Genomic DNA, 15,283 nt, shown 5'->3' with positions numbered 1-15,283 from the left:
TACATGCTCATTCTGACAAAAATCAAGAATTTCAGTCATGATGAAACTCTTCTGAAAATTCATAATGTTTCTCGAACGCACATCAGAAAATATTGAAACTCTGAGTACGGAGACACGGACACCATGGTAACACGTGCATGCCTTCATGACCGACCTGAGTCATCCTTAGGGCTTGCACAAAGCCGGTCCCACACATTTTCATAATTCCGACCTAATCTGCTCAATTGATCATATTGGGCCCAAACTCTCTCCAACCAACCTGGGGATTGCTCAAACAGCCAACAACTGGTCCCGTGACCACCAAGAGCCGGTCCCATGCTCTGTTGGTCGGTCCCCCATCCTTCATACCTAGGTTTCACCACCTAATGCCAAACCCATCAATATTTCAGTAAATGATGAATCCGACATTTAATCATCATTCTTTCACCAATCCTCAAACTGAAAACCCTGGTGCATGTTCACTCAAGCACTGGGCACCACATGGACGCCCATCATCCCATGTGGTCGGTCCCTCTATCACTCATGTATTATTTTCAGCGATTCATCAACTATGATCTGAAATTAGGGTTTCGAATAAATGTTCTACGAATCATCATTCTGAGCAAGATTCAGGAACTAATGAATTTATATTGATTCAGCAACCAACATCTGAATTAATCATATAATATTTGGTAATCTACTAATATTTTAATATTTTATTGGGTCACATTACCAATAAATATTTCGTCGAATTGAGCATACTTGCTCAGTTGCTCAAATATTGATCCAACTATCAATATTTAGTAATTTATCACTGTTTTGTTGAATTGAGCAATACTTGCTCAATTGCACGACAAATTATCAACATTCAATATTTTGTCGAATTGAGCGCTACTTGCTCAGTTGCTCGTCAAAACCTCAATATTCAGTAATTCGCTGAATCGAGCAATACTTTCTCTCGCTCAAATACTACTAGTCAGTAATTCATCACTGAACCTACAATATTGACACCATTTCAAAGAACTACATGTTCGATCCATGAATCGCTGAGCATTCATCACTTATGCTCGATTCAACAAAATCTAGACTCACTGTCTAATCAATCAACAACTGACTAACTAATACACGTCTGTCACTCAGACTCCATGATTCTTGAGACATCAATCACGTCAAATTGGGGGATAACAACTAGGGTTTTGGTCTGGTGGCCTACATTACGTGGATTCATCCACAACGAGAAATGTGAGTAAGTCGTGTCAACGGTTGAAGGAGTTAGCAAAGTAGTGGGTAAATGATCAACCAAGTCTCCACACAACCGAGAACTGTTTTCACCACGATCTCTCATCTTCCCACTCTTTCACTCAAGAAATCGTCACACTTACAGGGATCAAGGTGTTCACAACTCTGACAATATAAATAAGTCTCTGAGTCCATGATTGAAGACAACGAATGATCACTAGCTATCAGCAATTGTCGAATTTCTCGAGGAACTACTCTCAAGAATTCATCAATCTCTCAGAACTTATTCGAACTCATCAGTTCACCCAAAATTGCAGAAACCTTCAACACATCCACAATCCTTGATCATCACTGATCCCATACAATTCTCAGCTTCCCTCCTACAGATCAACCAATCTCCCTCTTTGCGACCGAATTGACTTTGGAACGGTCATTGACTTGGTTTAGGTCGGAGTCCTACAGATTGATCTCTCGAATCTAAGCACTCCCTTTGCAGTGTATCTGTGTGAGGTTAAACAGTTTGCTCGGTTGAAGAGTCTCGGCAACACGCTCGTCTCTTCACTTCTCTAAAAACCAGCGAATCGTTTTTCCCCATCTACATATAGACTTTCAAGATCAAGGTTGTTTAGATTTAAGCTAAGGTAGCTTTGGAATCAAGTAGTCGATAATCACCATTAGATGAAAAACTTAACTTTGGATTAACATAATATACACTCTGGTTAGGATGAACTGTAATTGAACTGTGTACAATGACTTGTTCATGAAAGCTTAGCTGAAACTAGCCAGACAAACGACAAGCTTAACCATTTTGATATAACACTTTAAGACTTTAACTTGAGTCACAAATGTGATCAAACATGTCTAGATAATGTTTTTAGAGCGTTGTTCAAAGGTTGATTATCTCAAAGAAATAATTCTGATGCATCTGAAAATATTCGACAGGGTAAGTACGTGTACTGTATTCCTACTCGTGAGTATTTCTGTCATGGTAAGTGTACCGGGTTCGTATACCCTTAATACAAAAACAGGTTCATGAATGCACAAATATTTTTCGGTTGCATACTGGGTATGTGTACCTTTTCGGTTTAGAAACCAACAGATATTTTTTGGTTTGCATACTAGGTATGCACCTTCCTGGTTCACGAGTCAACAAATTTTTTATAGTATGGATACCGAGTATACGTACCAAAAAGTCGTTGCCGAACTATATCTACGCTAGTATGTGTACTGTATACTTGTACTACGGCTCCGGACTTAATAACAGTTGTCCCAGTATGTGAACTAGTATGCATATTGTCTTGTATCCAGATCTACAATAGTTTTATATCTCTCTAATAATCTATTTGAAACATTTCCGAATAACATCAAATGATACATATCACTGTTCCAGGCTATTTTAAAATGATTAAATCTTGAATCATAATTTAGGTCATAAACAATAAATTGTTATTAACCAAATTCATCAAGTATGGACAAATGTTCTTAAGCTTAGCATATTTCGAGAACGATTAACAAAATAAACTTGACTCAAAATTTCTATTATGCATGTAATGTCTAATTTAGTCATGTGACATTGTCTCATAGATAGGAAGTTGAAAATTTGAGTAATAGGTGGTTCAGTCTTCACTTACCTTTTTGTTGAAGAAGTTCTCCAAAAGCTTCAGTTGATCTTCGCCTTCAAACAATTTAGCGCATGATGTCTGGTACTCAATTACACACTTTTATCCTAAACCAAGACTTGTCATGAGACAATGTCGCATGACTAAATTAGACATTACATGCATAATATAAAAATTTGGAGTCAAGTTTATCTTGTTAATCGTTCTCGAAATATGCTAAGCTTAAGTACATTTGTTCATACTTGATGAATTTGGTTAAGAACAATTTATTGTTTATGACCTAAATTATGATTCAAGATTTAATCATTTTAAAATAGCCTGTAACAGTGATATGTATCATTGATGTTATTCGGGAATATTTCAAATAGATTATTTGAGAGATATGGAACTACTGTAAATCTTGATACAGGACGGTATGCATACCAGTTCACATACTGGGATAACTGTTATAAGTCTGGAGCCGCAGTACACATACCGGCGTAGCTATAGTTCGGCAGTGAGTTTTTGGTACACATACCCGGTATCCATAACATAAAAAGTCGGTTGACTCGTGGACCAGGAAGGTACCACACCTAGTATGCAAACCGGAAAAGATCTGTTGGTTTCTAAACCGAGAAGGTACGCATACCCAGTATGCAAACCGAAAAAGAATTGTGGATTCCTGAACCCGTTTTCGTCTTAAGGGTATACAAACCTGATACACGTACCATGATAAAAATAGTCACGAAAAGGAACACAGTACACGTACCAATGTCGCATGACTAAATCTAGACTAAAAATCAAGATATAGTTTTGATCAACTAAATTTGACAACAAGTTTGAGATAGCAACACTTGTGAGTTCGACCGAGCAATACTCTAACAATTTCCCCCTTTGTTAATTTTAATGTCAAAATTATCAATATATATGGATTAAAAAATAAAGCTTCAAAACTACAGAATCCATCATGCTTGAGTTCCTTGTTTTCTCAACTCCTTGAATTCTTCGTTACTTCGAGTTGCAATGATTCTGAACGTATTCAACTCAGCATCGTTTTTGTTGAAGATCCGTAGCGATAACAACTTTGAAAACAAATATTCTCAATCGTCGTTATACAGAAACATAATATTATTATCTTCTCCAAAGTTCAATTGCATCACAACTTCGAAGTAATACTACAGTGATATGTTTCTCCCCCTTAGTCAATACTTACATATTTTGCATTATAGGTGAAAACTACAGATGTTAATTCACCCCCCTCCCTTACATAATGATCCGAAAACCATATGTATGTAGTGCGAAACTACTAATTAATTCTCCCCCTTTTTGTTAATAAAAATTGGCAAAGGTACGAAACCTATGGGATCATAATGAATTCAAACAAAAAGTGTTTCAAAACTTAAAGGAACACATATCAACTTTGATTTAGATGATATCATAGAGTATGAAATACTTATCGTCTCATCTAGGAGATTTAAGATACAAGCATCCCATTCATATTCCACATCCACTCTCCTCACAAAGATATAGCAATCAAGCACATGTTCAATAAAGAACTCTCCCCCATTTGATGTCATTCCCAAGAGAAAAACATGAGTGACCTTTCTTTAATAAAAAAGAAGGATTTTGTCGGACATTAAAAAATCACTTGGATTTGTATCCTAAACATCGACATAAATTAGTCTCAACGCCAGTTACGAACAAGGAGACAATTCTAATCGATATGAGTCAACATAAGAAAATTTTATGGGAGTTGATAATGCAGTAATTACACAAAAGTGTGACCACGAGTAGATCAATACTGCGAAAAATTGTCACAAAGCTTGTTTTATTTTTAGCTCATAAAACTTAATAGATTTAAATTTTGAGCATATATGAGATATCAGTTCAATTCACAAAAACTAAAGGACACATATATCTCATAAGACTTTGCAATACATTAAACCAATAATGATTAAATACTGCAAGTTCATCTTCCAAAAACTCTAGAATTTAAATAAATAAATTTAAAAAGATGCAAATGAAAATCGTTGGAAATAGCTTGTGTACTCACAATATTTGCTATACCAAAACCCTAGTTATTCTTCTTGAACACAAGAATAAATTCTCACAAGAAGTTTCCTAGTACATAGTTACAAAAGAAGTATAAGATGAAAGAGTTATTCATTATCTTCATCATCGGAATCACCCTGAGAAGCTTGAATTTTATCTATTTCGTTCTTGATGTCGGGAAATTTTGTAGCAAGCACACATAATTGTTTTTGCATACCTTTTACCTTGTATTTGATCTTACAAAATCATTGTGAGTTTGTTGAAGAGGACTCAAGGTTGTTAGATCACAAGAAACGTCAAGTGGTGAAATAGATACCCTTTTTATTTTGTAGTCGTTCGTTCTAATACGTTTGAAAGTACTTCTACGAACCAACGTGGTAGTTCTTTTTGAATTTCTAATCGAATCAATGGAGAAATCTCGACAAATTCGATTGATTAGGCAAGGAAATCCCAATTTCTTGTTGGATAAGGTCATTGTTTCCATTTGTAGAATAATCCATCCACATATGTCAAGACCTTGTGTGCCCATTTCAAGATAATATACTAACTCCGCAAAGTCACGACTCCAACGAGCATTTTCTACCGTGGAGGGACAGATATTTGGAATACCAAACTTTCCAAATACCTTAAAAGCCATGTCGAGATCTTCGGTAGGAAACTTTCCATCTTTCCAACCAAACCCTTTTCCACTAAGGAGAAGAGAAATGATTTCGCAAGAGGGCTTTTCTTCCTTTGGTCTAGGAAAACAAAAATTACCCTAGAAATCGCATCTGATCTCTCTCTTTAATATTCACGAGTTTCTGGCATTTCATTCCAAGATTTAAAGCTTATTTTGATCCATGAAGTAAAATAGAGGTGAAGAAGATTTGTACATTTTGTTAGTTTTGCTGGCTTGAAATCTTCGGTTCTGTTTATCAGGTAATTTCATTTCCTGAGTTAGAGATTTGTTCGGTTCAGAAGGGAAGACAAAATGGTGTCAATTGGAAGAAAATTTTGTTGATAATAAGTATTGAGTTCGAGGGGAAGAAAGAAGATATTGTTGTTTGTGGATAATAGGTATTCAGTTTGAGATCCAGGGATTTTATTGATTTTGTGTGCATGAAATTTAGAATTAGGGTTTGATGGATATGGAAGAAGTAAGGGGGGATGTAGCATCCCTAGATATTGATTTATTGCAGTTACCTGAGTTGTCTCCAATAGCACTTAAATCAAATCCTCACATTGCTGAAGAGTTGTTCTCACAGTGGCTTTCACTACCTGAAACCAATCGACTGGTATTTTACTTGCTAACTATTAATTTGTTGTTAAATTTTGGTAGTGTTTAAAACTCCGGTTTACTGGAATCATGTGAATGTTGTATATTAAATACTTCCCTTGGTTGTCATAATTTTTGCTTCGTTTTAAGTGTTCATTTGTTAATGTTTATTTATTGAACTATGGGGTTATTGCGAGTGCCGTAGTAAATTGTAAATTGAGGGAGAAGGAAAGGAAAATTTGCCATATTGATCATCTGAACATTTATTAATTGCTTGACGAAAATATTAAGTATCACTTACTTTAGCAGGTAATAACAGCCGAGCAGGGAACTAATTGATAGAAAATGAAATAGTGTCTTTAAATCCTAGATAAGCATGTTAATTGCTAAATACGCATTCGACCTATTTTATAGAGAAATAGACATAGACTAGCTGTTAGCAGAAACAAAAAAACTTGCCTCAAGTGCGCATGAACCCATGCAAAGCATTTGCAAAAGTACTGTTGAAGAACCTGCCACAAGGATTACTGATCTTGACTGAACCTTATGGTGGTACATCCATGTATGAGTCATTACATATGACTTCACCGTATAGGGAAAGTTTACAGGCACCTTCGTTGACAGTAATGGTCTGAGTGCAGACCATACAAGGAGCGATTGTTTCGGGCTCGTACTTACAGTTTTAAGCTACAGAACTCATAAAAAGCTTAGCTGTTATTTGCTGCATGGGTTGGGCTTGAAACACATTTTCAAAACTACCTTTGAGGTTCTTTGTCAAGTTTTTATAATCAAGCAGTCTGTCATTTATGTTTATCCACTTTCTCAATATGTACGCAGGTGAAATCTTTGCTTGACGATGCTAAAGCGGGGTCTCCCCTCAATGTGGCAGGGAGTTCTAGTAGCTCTACTGCTGGTTCGGGCAATTTACTGCCTTCAATGTTTCCAGCAGGCAGTGCACCGCCCCTTTCACCTAGAAGTTCATCTGGTTCTCCGCGTTTTATGAAACGCCAAGGCGTTGGTCCCTCTTCTTTAGGTTCTCCTTTAAAATTAGTGAAGGAGCCAGTAAGAGAAGTCATACCCCAGGTATCAATAGGCATGTATAATTGTTTGGTTGTTGTGTGCTTCTTGTCTGTCATACTCTCTGTTGCTTGATTTTGTTTTTTTCATTTTGTCCAAAGGCTCATGACTCATGAGGATATTATCTTATAATACTTGCAGTTCTACTTTCAAAATGGTCGCCCACCACCAAATGAACTGAAACAGCAATGCTTGGCCAGAATTAATCAGAATTTTGCTGGGCACTTAGATACTGGGCTTCATGTTCATGGTGAGATTTACATCTGTCATGTTATTTTTGGTTTCAAGCTTGAAAGTTTTTTTTCTCTTTTAGAATCGATGGACTTTGACTATTGTTTATGAATTCCAGAATTTAAATCAGTGACAAAGGACATCTGCAAGTTGCCATCATTTTTTTCTAGCTCTCTTTTCAAAAAGATTGATGGGAACTGTACTGGTGTTGTCACAAGGTACGCCTTATTGTATCTGTTATTCTTTATTTGACTGAACACATCATTTCTTGTTGTTGAAGCTTGTTTTTTCATTACAAAGGGCAAATTATCTTTTTCATTTTTGGGTTAATTTTTTGCTGACTTCATTATATTAATGCTATGCACTGGTAGTCACATTTGCGCTGTGGCTGCTTCCATTCAAATGCCAAACATGTTTTTTCTTGTAATGCTCATTGGGAGCTGGGATTATGCATAGTTTTCACTTTCTTCGGAAATATTTTTGGTCATATTGCTTATCTTGGGCTAAACACATTTGACAGGGATGCATTTGTTGATTACTGGGTCAATGGCAACATGTTGACTATGGACATAGCAACCCAAATATTTACAGTTCTGAAGCCACCGGATCGTAGATACCTCACTCAGGTATCTTTTTTTGCTTCTCCAGAAGCTATAGTTGCAAGGTTTTTTTCGCACATTCGGTTTGTATGGACATTGATCTAGCTGAACATGTGTGCCTTTGAACATCTAGACGCGTAGATGTTTTTGAAATGAGCATGTGTGCCTTTGAACAGCTCTTAGGTGTGTTTTCTTTTTCTCTTTTCCTTTACATAATCTGTGCAATTTGGGTGCAGGAAGACTTCAAACCTGTTTTACGAGAACTTTTGGCTACTCATCCTGGTTTAGAGTTTTTACAAAGCACGCCAGAGTTTCAAGAAAGATATGGTACGTGCTTGATTGATTCACCATTTCCTCTGATGCACTAGGGATTATATTTCTTGGGATTGAGTCATATGTGTGGATATTATATTGGTTAGAGTTAAATGATATTAGTACTTTGTGACATTATGTACTTGAGGTACCCCGAGGTTTATTTGTTAATGAAGGTCTCAATCCTTTTAACATGTCGTCATTGAAGTGTTATGGTTTCACCGTAGGAGTCACGAATAGTTTTGTTGGTGAACTTTGTTTGGGAAAGTAAACTTGCCAGGTTGTGTTGAAGCTCTTCATTTGTGACCTGGCATTGTGAACTTTGTATGCTATCCCTTTTACTTTTCTTACCTGATTGTTATTTTTTTCCTAACTTATGAGATATTGGGTTGTATCATATGCCTTTGTGTTGCAATTTTATGATATCGTATTGTACATGTATGTAAAGAGTCCTTATAGTATATCTTTCCTGCTCCCAAATGTTCTTTCTTAGCACTAAGGTCATTTCTTGCTCATATTTTAGCTTCGATTACTGTTTAAGATTTCAGTGTGCTACCATGGATACATTATAAATGACCCTTTTTCCCCCTACACACCAGCGGAAACTGTCATATACAGAATATTTTTCTATGTGAATAGAGCATGGAATGGCCGTCTTACCTTGCGGGAGCTGAAACGTAGCAATCTAATTACTGCAATGCAACATGCTGACGAGGAAGAGGATATCAACAAGGTTTTGAGGTAGGTCTCTTATATGGTAACATTTATTGATATTATGTGATGTAGAATGCACTGCATGTTTTTGGTTGTCATTACAAGTCATGTCAGTCACATTAATGTGGAGTAGCTTTTTCTTCTTCTTTTCCCCTTCTCACTATTGGGTATAGTTTTTTAGACTGTTCTAGTAGTTCCATCCAAGAAATGAATGGTCGCATTGTTGCACACTTAGCTGTAGGATGAGGAAGTTACTATGTTTTGAGAAACATTACGAGGTGTTCTTCAGTGATGCTTAGAAACATGAACAATCTTTTTTTCATAAGAGAGTAAGCATTTTGTTTTGAAGTTTCGGCTGGAGATCTGGTGTAATTTTTACTCAGATTAATCCCTTTTCTCTACAGATACTTCTCATATGAACACTTCTATGTTATATACTGCAAGTTTTGGGAGCTTGACATGGACCATGATTTCTTGATCGATAAAGAGAACCTTATCAGATATGGTAACCATGCCCTTACATATCGAATCGTGGACAGGATTTTCTCTCAGGTTAGCATTGCATGCTTTATCATTCCGTACTTGGCTTCGTACTTGAAGAAATATCTTTTCCTTAAGTACTCACATTTTTCTTCTCATCTTGTTTGTAACAAATCTGTCCCAGGTCCCTAGAAGATTTACTTGCAAGGTTGAGGGGAAGTTGGGATACGAAGATTTTGTTTATTTCATGCTATCGGAGGAGGATAAATCATCTGCACCCAGTCTAGAGTATTGGTAATATTGTTATCCCTTTTTTATGGATGAAGGAGTATGACTTACGACTCAATGCACGATGTATACTATTCTTTTCTCCATGCCTCAACTGTTGACATGTGTAGGATTGTGTTGGTTTTGTTTTTCTTATATTTTATAGTCATGTCGACACACACCCCAACAACATCCCATTTTATATGGCGCTGTAGGTATTGAATATTTTGTTCTAGTTGTGATCATGACTGTTTCTTTTAAAAAAAGAAAAATTGCCGTTATAGTATAAATGCGAAAAATATGAGACTTCTTATACACATTATCACTTTATTGATCCCTGTTAAATTTCAATTTGGTTGTTATATTACTGGTAGAAGTTAATCATGACAAATTGGATGCATCAGGTTCAAGTGTATAGATTTGGATGGAAATGGTGTCCTAACATCCAACGAAATGCAGTTTTTTTATGAGGAGCAGTTGCATCGCATGGAGTGTATGGCCCAGGAGCCTGTGCTCTTTGAGGATATTTTGTGCCAGATGGTTGACATGGTTGGACCAGAGGTTATAACCACACACACACTGGTTATCTGCTCATTTTCTGCAATTTATTTTAGTTTAGAGTTGAAATGTTGAATTTCTCTGCAGAATGAATGCCATATTACGCTGCGTGATTTGAAGGGCTCCAAACTATCAGGAAATGTATTCAACATCCTTTTCAATCTTAACAAGTTTATGGCTTTTGAAACACGTGACCCGTTTTTGATTCGTCAGGTATGTGCTTTTATAACATTGGTCACTGTCAGATTATACCCTCTTAATTGGATAGGAGTTACTCCCATGATAGTGTTATTAAGAGATTTGTTATTCTTATCGCGGTGTGATCAGGAACGTGAAGAACCAACTTTGACAGAGTGGGATCGCTTTGCACATAGAGAATATATTAGGCTTTCAATGGAAGAAGATGGTGAAGACGCCTCTAACGGAAGCGCAGAAGTTTGGGACGAATCACTTGAGGCTCCATTTTGAGCTCAAGCAGGTCTGTTATTTTCTCCCGCAGTCTTGATAGATATCCTTTCTCTTTTGAAAATGTCTTGTTGTTTATCTGTTTATTTTCTACTTATGGTATATGATGAGGCAGAATAAGATGTGTGTTTGTAAGATCATTTTTCATTAACTTCGTCTCACCTGATCTTTTACAGATGGGTTGACTAGAAAAATTGTTGGACACTTGCTTGCATGAACACAGTTTGCACCAAAATTGAGATTATCTTCAGACAGGGAATACTCCTACAATCTTAGAAGAAGCAACCTTCAACAACCGTTATTGTCATGGAGAAGTCTGGGCATGGATATGTGAAGTTTAAACTTGTTGTGCATCTTTCCTGGCTGACAAGCAAGATGAGCTCATGTGCTGCTCATTGAAGAACAGTGAATCAGCAGATTCATCATGGAAGAGGAGCTCCGGTTGTTGATTGGTGATTATTCATCTTCATCTTCCAGTAACAACATTGGTTTCAGGATGCTTTTTTGTCATAATTTTTTGGAAATTCAGTTCGGTTATGGTTGTTTTTTCTTTGTAAAACTCCTTGGTGTTTGGTTTGTGGGAAGTGCAGGTTGGTGTTTTCGTGTCATGTGGCTTTTGTTATTTTTACTCTTGGGGGGGGGGGGGGGGGGGGGGGGGGGGGGGGGGGGGGGGGGGGGGGGGGGGGGGGTGGCGATAGAAGTTGTTTGGCCTCTAATCTCATAGTTTTTTATTACTAATAACTGTTCACCGTGGTTCTCAAATATTAATATACTGCCCTTGCTTCCTATACTTCATTGACGACTTTAATTTTAGCTACAGCAAAGCCTTTAAGCAAAGGACGATGTCCTTTGTAAAGCGGCGGATTGTGTTAAACTTTTTCCACACCTATAAATGCGAATTGAGCTTTAAAGGAAACCAATAGGCCAAGATGATGGGAAATAGACCTTTATCTAAGCTGGCAGATTGTAAAGGGGCATGTATTTACTTTTTATTCTCCGCATCTTTATGTTCCAGTTCTTGTTAACTTGAACGGGCAGTCATGGGAGGCATATCTTTGCCTAGAGCAACTCTCATATGAATCTGCCACTCTCAGTTAACCATTTCTAGTATAAGATTGTCAGACGGTTGAAACTTGAAATTAAGATTGTTAGATGGTGGAGTTTGGTATTGCTCATAAAGAAACAAAAAATAAAAATAGTAATTTTCTCATAAAGAATAATGTTTCTAGATTCTTCTAAAATCTAAGACCATTATGTTTAAGTTTCTTTTTTCAGAATCCAAAAAATATTGGATGCGGAGAAAGGTTGTCGTTCTCGTTGAGAATGACATAAATGGGGGAGAATTCAATTTAAAGTTGTGCTTCAACGTTATGTCTGTAGGAAATATGCAGTTGAATTGGCCATTCAAGTATTTCCGGGATGAATGAGAATTTGGGTTTGGGATTCAGTTAGTGAAACAAACTGAAATTGAGGTACCTGATAGGGAAAAGTTGTGATCCGACGGATTAGATCGATTACAATTGTTGAATTGCAAACAGACGTGATCTAATGGTCGAGATAAAATCTCATGAGTAACAACTGTTCACAATCCAGGGACACGACTGAATCCTTCCAAACGTTGTGTTGTTTCAACACAAATAAAAACCCTCGCGTTTTTAGGGGCCACTCAAAAGGATTTAGGGGCCAACAATAAAACAAAAAAGGTCACCCAAAGGGAAAATGTAGCCAGCCCTTATCTCGCGTAATTCGTAATGGCAAAATTACCCTTATATATTCGGAGGATATGATAACATTTTTGTCCTCCGATTTTAATCGGAAGCCAAAATATTACCCAGACTTCCGATTGTAGTCGGTGCAGTATTAGAATGATATCTGTTTCATTTTTTCCATTTCTTTTTCATTTTTGAGTTGTTAGAGTTATAGAGAAGAAGGTGAAGGAAAAAAGGGAAAACCCATTTTATCACTACAAAAATGGATGGATATGAAGAAGAAGGTGAGAATCATGGCGAAGACGATTTGGGGTATATGTTGAATGATCCAAACTTTTGTGGAGAGGAAAACCTAGACGACCCTTTCATGGAAGAAAATGGAGAATCGCCTGATATTGAAGCTAACGATGCATGTAAAACACAGGTATTGTGTTAAGAAACTCAAATACTCGATTTGCATGCGTTTGTGTGCTTTTGTAAACAAGAAAAACCGATTATTGCATGCATTGAATGCCATGAACTACCCAGATTCGGTAGATAATTTCTCGAATAAACTTACGAATATAACACACTGAGTACCAAATATGTATATTCGGTAGTTCCAAGATAGTAGTTTACTGCCGAATATGAGAAAAAACCCCAAACTGGTTTTCCAAAAAAATCTACATTCGGTAGTTATGTAGAGTTATTTACCCCGAATGGCCCCAAAAACGAATTCCTCAAAAAATTTCAAAACTCAGTATTCTTATCCTTTACAATCGGTAATAGTTTAACATTATTTGACTGCCGAATATAACAGTGGCCTCAAAATAAAATTTCCGAAAACTTGAAAATCGGATGTTTATCGATTAAAGTTATCTCCCGGTTATTTATATTCGGCTGTTTTACTATATATTTTAGCTTCCGATTATATCATTTTTTGCACTCAGTAAACTGTGTACATTCATTTGCATAAATCGGGTGTTTTGGGTAACCGATAGGATTCCGAATATAGTATATTCGGCAGTTTGACTTATTTAATAACCTCCGATTATTGTATAATAATTTGTTGCTTTCATATGCAGGCCGTTGAAGAGTTTGTTGATGATTTCTATTTGAGGCCCGACACTTCCCTATACTATGCAAACGATTTGGTATACTCATTACTACTTCTTTTTTTTCAAAATTTATATGTTAAATGGTTATATTAGATTTTTTTTGTTTTATGCACGTTTAGACATTTGGAAGTAAGAAGGAGGCAAAGGAATGGCTTATGAACAAGGCAAAAGATAACATGTGCGTGGTAGTTCAAAATAATCATGTTAGTGACACTCGATTTGAAATGATTTGTGAGCGAGGTGGGACGCGAAAGAGTCACGAGGGAAAGAATAGTAAGTACGTACGGAAGACGAATAGGAAATACCGAAGCAATACCAAGAAGATAGGATGCCCATTTAAGATTGTCTTCTATAAGCCCGATGGTATTAAAGGTAAAGAGTATAAAATGTATAAAGTTGATAACGGTTGTCACAACCATGATGATCCGTTGGATTTAATTGGACATGTAATGGTTGCCAAGTTAAAACCACATCAAATGCAGACGGTGAGGTCTATGCGGATCCAAAAAGCGAGTGCGATCTTAAGTAAAATAAAGGCGGACGACCCCGACAACTTGTCTTCTTTGTCTACAATTAAGTCGGCCCTAGCTACGATCAAAAGGACTGAGATGGAGTAGAACGGTCATGCAACAATCGGAGTGGTTAGCGGAGTTACACGGCTACACCTTGAGAAGGGAAGAAAAGGATGGTATAGTGGTTCGTATTTTCTTGGCACATCCCGAAATGATCCAATTGGCTCAATGCTTTCATCAAATTTTGTTGATAGATGCTACTTATAAGACAAACAAGTATAACATGCCGTTGTTGAACATTGCTTGCCATACTTCGGACAAAAACACGTTTACGATTGCATGGGGTTTAATGGATCATGAGAACAATGTGAGTTTCATTTGGATGTTGGAGACGTTGAGGTCCATTTATAACGGTGATAATTTTCCAAGGGTTATTGTAACGGATAACGATCAAGCCTTAATGCATGCAATAGCGGTAGTGTTTCCGGAAGCCCAAAACTTGCAATGTACGTGGCACATTCAATGCAATCTCAAAACCAATTGCCATCATCATTTCCAAGCTAAAAGACCAAGGAAGGGTACCAAGAGGTCAAAGGAAGAGGATGAGCGCATTAGTAAATTAACCGTGGAAGAACGTAAGGAAGAGGATAGGTTATTTGAAGAAAAGTGGAAGGAGGATGGAATTATTTGGAAAATGTTCATGAAAGCATGAGACAAAATCGTTTGGTCGATGACCGAGGAAATTTACGAATGTAACTTGAAGAAATTTGAGGATGAATACGGCACGGACTACCCAAAACCGGTTGAGTATTGTAAAAAAAAATGGTTAACGATTAATGAGAGGTTTGTGTTTGCATGGACATATGAATATCGTAATTTCAAGAACGAGGCGACAAGCATTGCGGAGGGGTCTCATGGTCGACTAAAGAAAATACTAATTGGTAGTCAAAATGGAGTTGTGTCGATCCAAGAAGCAATCCATGAATTCACCAATCGTGATCTCGTAAAAATTAGGAAATGTATGCAATTTAGTGTACACCAATTCCCGATGGAACATATCAAGGAAAAATTGCTTCTAAGGGGAGTTATTCATAAATTTTCAAGATGGGCAATAAATCGCATGATGAAACGATTGAAGT

At 36.9% G+C, this 15,283-nt stretch overlaps 1 protein-coding gene across 1 annotated transcript; it reads left to right on the top strand.

Annotated features, from left to right (window-relative positions):
- The first annotated feature begins 5,456 nt into the window (after positions 1–5,456).
- LOC113318007 (probable serine/threonine protein phosphatase 2A regulatory subunit B''gamma) lies at positions 5,457–11,434 on the top strand. Its single transcript, XM_026566135.1, has 13 exons — positions 5,457–6,142; positions 6,961–7,206; positions 7,342–7,450; positions 7,550–7,649; positions 7,952–8,057; positions 8,267–8,357; positions 8,942–9,083; positions 9,461–9,608; positions 9,721–9,830; positions 10,208–10,364; positions 10,449–10,574; positions 10,689–10,839; positions 11,003–11,434. The coding sequence occupies exons 1-12, from the start codon at positions 5,990–5,992 to the stop codon at positions 10,827–10,829; spliced, it is 1,629 nt and encodes a 542-aa protein (XP_026421920.1). The 5' UTR covers positions 5,457–5,989; the 3' UTR covers positions 10,830–10,839; positions 11,003–11,434.
- The last annotated feature ends 3,849 nt before the right edge of the window (positions 11,435–15,283 follow it).

The sequence above is a fragment of the Papaver somniferum genome, chromosome 10, assembly GCF_003573695.1.
Source record: "Papaver somniferum cultivar HN1 chromosome 10, ASM357369v1, whole genome shotgun sequence".
Taxonomy (NCBI): Eukaryota; Viridiplantae; Streptophyta; class Magnoliopsida; order Ranunculales; family Papaveraceae; genus Papaver; species Papaver somniferum.
Note: the sequence above shows the minus strand (reverse complement) of the source record. Positions and strands in the feature narration are given on the sequence as shown.